Genomic DNA, 5,362 nt, shown 5'->3' with positions numbered 1-5,362 from the left:
TCCCTTCTTTTTTTTTTTTTTTTTTTTTAAATTTATTTATTTTATTATTTTATTTATTGTTTTTGGCTGTGTTGGGTCTTCATTTCTGTGCAAGGGCTTTCTCTAGTTGTGGCGAGTGGGGGCCACTCTTCATCGCGGTGCGCGGGCCTCTCACTATCGCGGCCTCTCTTGTTGCGGAGCACAGGCTCCAGACGCGCAGGCTCAGTAGCTGTGGCTCACGGGCCTAGTCGCTCTGCAGCATGTGGGATCTTCCCAGACCAGGGCTCGAACCCGCGTCCCCTGCATTGGCAGGCAGATTCTCAACCACTGCGCCACCAGGGAAGCCCCATCCCTGCTTTTTTTGCATTCTAGTTTCTCTCCAGTAGACTGCAAGAAGTGTACTAATCTTAGGTGTACACTCAGTGAATTATCCCTGTCTGTATATTTATCTGTCTCCATGTAGCCACCACCCAGATGAAGATATAGAGCATTTTCAGCACCCCAGAAGGTCCCTTTTACCCCTTCTCAATCAATACTTCCCCAGAAGTAACCACTCCTCTGACCTTTAGCAACATAGATTAGTTTTGCTTGCTTTTCAACTTCACGTAAATGGAATCAGACGCCCAATCTATGTCTGGCTTCTTTCCTGAAGCGTTATATCTGTGAGGTTTATCCATATGTAGCACTGATCTGTTCTACTTTCTCTGTGTACTATTTCATTGTATGAATATACCACACTTACCAATCCCCTGTTGATCTCTTTTTCTCACTGCTTTTCTCTTTGAAATACTCTCTCTCTACTCCTGGCTCTCCTTTCACCTCTCTCCCTGTCTCCCTGGAACACCCCGTGACTGGCCCCTGGGGCCCCTTTCACTGCACTTTCCGTCACCACCACTCTCTCCAGATCCAAACAGCAAAGACCCAAGAACTGAATATGCTCCGGGAACAGACTGCTGGGCTGACAGCTGAGTTGCAGCAGCGGCAGACTGAGTATGAGGACCTCATGGGACAGAAAGATGACCTCAACTCCCAGCTCCAGGTGACGCCTCTGGCTTTGACCTGTCTCCTCCTAGTTCCCTAGTCCTGGCTCAGTGGAGTTTCCCATGAGGTGCTGTGGGAAGACCATGGAGTCAGGTGGACCTGGGTTCCAGTGTGACTCCCGAACTTATTAGCACCTGTGTGTCCTCGACCAAGTCATTTCACTTGAGACTGAGCCTCTTCAGTTAGTTAGGATAGCCATTCTGATTCCACAATAGAAACCAGAATAATAGCGGGAGAGTGAATGCTGGGGAGCAGCTAGCAGCCTCTGCCATGTTTCTCATCTAGAAACAGAACATCACCCACTTTACCAGGGTTAAGGGAGATGTTCTTCCAGAAATGTCCTGGGTGAGCAGCACCTCCTGGGGGCTGTTTATCAAACTCACCCTTTTTGTCCCCACATTAGGAGTCATTGCGAGCCAATAGTCGGCTGCTGGAACAACTTCAGGAACTCGGGCAGGAGAAGGAGCAATTGACCCAGGAACTACAGGAGGCTCGTAAGGTGGGCAACACCATAGGGGGAGGCCCAGTCTGCAGGGGGACAGGTGATGTGGGCAAGCCCACGGGAATGGGAGGGCACAGAAGGTGACCAGTTCCATGAGGACGGGTGAGTGACTTAGCCGTTCAGGCGGGATGGGGAGGAGGTGGACTTCGGCTTGTTCCTTGGGCCTTGTTTGGTGTCGGGGGAGGAGGTTGACTGACCTCCTCCTGCCCCCCTCTCCTGGGTGCCAGAGTGCTGAGAAGCGGAAGGCCATGCTGGATGAGCTAGCCATGGAGACGCTGCAGGAGAAGTCCCAGCACAAGGAGGAGCTGGGAGCAGTCCGACTACGGCATGAGAAGGAGGTGCTGGGGGTGCGCGCCCGCTACGAGCGTGAGCTCCGTGAGCTACATGAAGACAAGAAGCGGCAGGAGGAGGAGCTGCGCGGGCAGATCCGCGAGGAGAAGGTGGGTGGGCAGATGATAATGCCTCTCTGCGTCTAAAACCTGGGGAGCGTAGCCTTGCTGATGGGCCAGGGGATGGCGTGAGTGAGGCGCCCGCTCCTCCACCTGGCCCTTGCTGCTCTGCCCTCTTGCAGGCCCGAACGCGGGAGCTGGAGACTCTCCAGCAGACAGTGGAAGAACTTCAAGCTCAGGTACACTCCATGGATGGAGCCAAGGGCTGGTTTGAACGGCGCTTGAAGGAGGCTGAGGTGAGTTGGTGCAGAGGCTGGTTGGGGGGTATGCATGTCAAAGCAGGGGACTGGAAGTGGTCAGGCCCTGGAACTTTCTGAGGCTCTGGACTTGGGCATCCCCACAGCGCCCCCTGGCTCAACAGCAGCCCTCTGGAGGGGATCAGGCCATGGCCATCAATCAGGGCAGAATGTCAGATGTGCAAATTTGAAAAGGCACCTCTTCCTTCTGAAATTGTACTTCTGTCGGAAGATTATTATAATATAATAATTCTAATTTTGATGCAACCAGAACTTTTACTACCATTTTCTGGAAAACTCATGGTAATACACAAGAGGCAGTGTCACGTAGCAGTGAAGACCACACATGCTGGAGCCAGTTGTTTGCCTGGGTTTGAATCCTGTCTGGGCTGCTTTCTAGCCCAGACAGGGCAAGTAAATAACTTGCCTGTGGCCCGTTTTCGACATCCGTAAAAAAAGGGATAACAATAATACCGGCTGTCTAGGTGTTATGGGAGGGTTATATAAACTGAGTTAATATATATAAAATCCCTACAACATTCCTGGTGTGCAGTAAGCGCTACGTTATGTTTTATTAAGTAAAGTAAGATGTAAATGCAGATGTTGTTGGGCTTCGATGTGAATGGCGCAGCCCTCAACGTGACACTCTGTTTCTTCTCTGCATACGCAGGGGCCCTGCTGCAATCCCTCACACCGCTCACTGGGTGTGATGTCCTCTGGGGGGTGTGACGTCCTCTGGGGGGGCCGTGGCCAGACCTGGGACTTGTCTTGTAGGAATCTCTGCAGCAGCAGCAGCAGGAACAAGAGGAAGCCCTCAAGCAGTGTCGGGAGCAGCACGCCGGCGAGCTGAAGGTGCCCATTGCATGATGGCATTCCTCTCTGGTGGGAGGACTGAGGTTTCCCAAGCTGCGGCCTGAGCTGCCCTCTGCTTTGCAGAGCAAGGAAGAGGAGCTTCAGGGTGTGCGGGATCAGCTCCAACAGGCCCAGGAGGAGCGGGACTGCCACCTGAAGACCATCAGCAGCCTGAAGCAGGTCACCCACTGGTCCCTCCGGGTCCCTCAACACACCCTGGGCCTCAGCATGCAGTAATGGGGCAGGGAGGGAGCACACTGCATGCAGCCATTCTGGCACCCACCAGCTGTGCTTTCTCTATCCCACAGGAGGTGAAGGACACGGTGGATGGGCAGCGAATCCTGGAGAAGAAGGGCAGTGCTGCGGTACGATGGGGAAAGGTGTCCAAGCATGGCCCACTCCTGCCCTGCGGCCACCCCCACCTGTGGGCCCACCGGGCCTCAGCCCCTATCTTTCCCCCGCTCCCCACAGCTCAAGGACCTCAAACGGCAGCTGCACCTGGAGCGGAAACGGGCGGATAAACTGCAGGAGCGGTTGCAGGACATCCTCACCAATAGCAAGAGCCGCTCAGGTGAGGGGCCCGGATGGCAGGGGAGGCTGAAGTGTGGGGAGGCAGAGCTTGGGTCTGAAGGCTGGGGCTGCTTCCTATACTTCACTCTGCAGGGCTCTCCTGTGTCTTCTGTCCCTCTTGCACTTTGTCTGTCTTTTACCCTTTCTCTGCGTCTGTGCCACCTTTGTTTCTTTCTTTCTTTCTTTTTAATATATTTATTTATTTATTTATTTTTGGCTGCGTTGGGTCTTCGTTGCTGCACGTGGGCTTTCTCTAGTTGTGGCGAGCAGCGGCTACTCTTTGTTGCGGTCCACGGGCTTCTCATTGCAGTGGCTTCTCATTGCAGTGGCTTCTCTTGTAGCAGAGCACGGACTCTAAGCACGCAGGCTTCAGTAGTTTTGGCACGTGGGCTCAGTAGTTGTGGTGCATGGGCTTAGTTGCCCCGCGGCCTGTGGGATCTTCCAGGACCAGGGCTCGAACCCGTGTCCCCTGCATTGGCAGGCGGATTCTTAACCGCAGCGCCGCCAGGGAAGTCCCTCCTTCCTCTATCTCTCTCTGCGTTATCTCTCTGTGTGTCTCTCTCTCCTTTTTGCTGTGTCTCTTCTCTGTTTCTGTCTCTCTCTGCCTCCTCATGTCATCTCTGTATCTGCCTTTCTCTCCTGGCTTTCTCTTTCTAGTTCTCTCCTTTTCTCCTCCTGCCTTTTTCTTCTCCCTGTTCCTTTATCTCTGCCTCTCTTCTCTCTCGTCTGTGTCTCTGTTAATCTCCCCACTATCCATCATATACTCCCACACCTCACCCAGAGTCTCTAAGTCTCTTGTATCCATTCTCTCATTCTATAAATATGGACTGAGCCCTCTCGCTCACATCCAGGGTCCCTGGTAGGAGGCCCGCCCAAGTCTCAGTCCCCTAGGAGCTCCCTGTTGAGCTAGGGAGACAGACTTACAATCAGGCAGCAACACTACCGTGTGATCATTATGCAGCTAAAATCCATGTTATTTTTGCCACTTAAGGCAGAAGACACAACAGAAAAATTTGAGTTGCCTTGGGCTTTTTTTTAGAAAGAAATGGCCTTTAAATATGTTTAAATAAATAAGATGCAGTGATGGCTCTGGTGCATCTCCCATATCACAAACGAGAGAAAACGTGCTCCCTGTCCCTCCACAGCCATCCTGCTCTTGCTGGAGATCCTTGGCTTGTGGTGTCAGCCCCCTTCCCTGACACCCAGAAGCAGCTGCAAGAACAGAGACACAAGCTTAGTGGCTGTGTTTCAAGTGACATGGCAAAAACGGGTGTATCTCTTACCAAATCAATGTCTCACTGAGGCACTCAGTCTCCTGAAGTTACCTCTCTTTATAAGGGAGGACTTTTATTTCTGTTCTGTTACAGATTGGTGTACAGATCAACAAACAGATTCAAATTGTGTGCCATACATTCTATCCGTCCATTAGGTGAAATTCAGTTAGGTGCATGGCTACGAGTCTGCCGCCATCTTTTCTCTCTCTGTCTCTGCTCTGACTAGTGTCCTTAGCCAGGGTCTCTGTTTGCCTCTATCATCAGCTCTGGCTTGCTGTCTCTCTGGGGTCTTCTCTCTGCACATAGGGGTGCCCCTCTGCCCTCTTCAGCTGTCTTTACCCTGACTCTGAGTGCATTCACCACTTTATGCCCATGTGTGTCCATCTTTCTCCCCATCTTCACCTTTGTTTCACTTCTGGTGTGTGTTTGCCTAGAGAGGCAGCTTCTTTTTCGGTTTCT

General features: G+C 52.2%; 1 protein-coding gene across 1 annotated transcript in view; it reads left to right on the top strand.

Moving 5' to 3' along the window:
* The window catches only part of GRIPAP1 (GRIP1 associated protein 1), a 20,718-nt gene that overhangs the window by 11,233 nt on the left and 4,123 nt on the right, over nt 1-5,362 (top strand). Inside the window, exons 14-21 of the mRNA XM_024769240.1 lie at nt 884-1,018; nt 1,424-1,519; nt 1,750-1,962; nt 2,094-2,207; nt 2,982-3,059; nt 3,144-3,239; nt 3,368-3,424; nt 3,531-3,630. Coding sequence (XP_024625008.1) covers nt 884-1,018; nt 1,424-1,519; nt 1,750-1,962; nt 2,094-2,207; nt 2,982-3,059; nt 3,144-3,239; nt 3,368-3,424; nt 3,531-3,630 — 889 coding nt within the window. The remainder of the gene's footprint in view (nt 1-883; nt 1,019-1,423; nt 1,520-1,749; nt 1,963-2,093; nt 2,208-2,981; nt 3,060-3,143; nt 3,240-3,367; nt 3,425-3,530; nt 3,631-5,362) is intronic.

This window comes from Neophocaena asiaeorientalis, unplaced genomic scaffold (genome assembly GCF_003031525.2).
Source record: "Neophocaena asiaeorientalis asiaeorientalis breed wild unplaced genomic scaffold, Neophocaena_asiaeorientalis_V1.1 scaffold671, whole genome shotgun sequence".
In the NCBI taxonomy this organism is placed as follows: Eukaryota; Metazoa; Chordata; class Mammalia; order Artiodactyla; family Phocoenidae; genus Neophocaena; species Neophocaena asiaeorientalis.
This window is presented reverse-complemented; position numbering and strand designations above follow the sequence as displayed.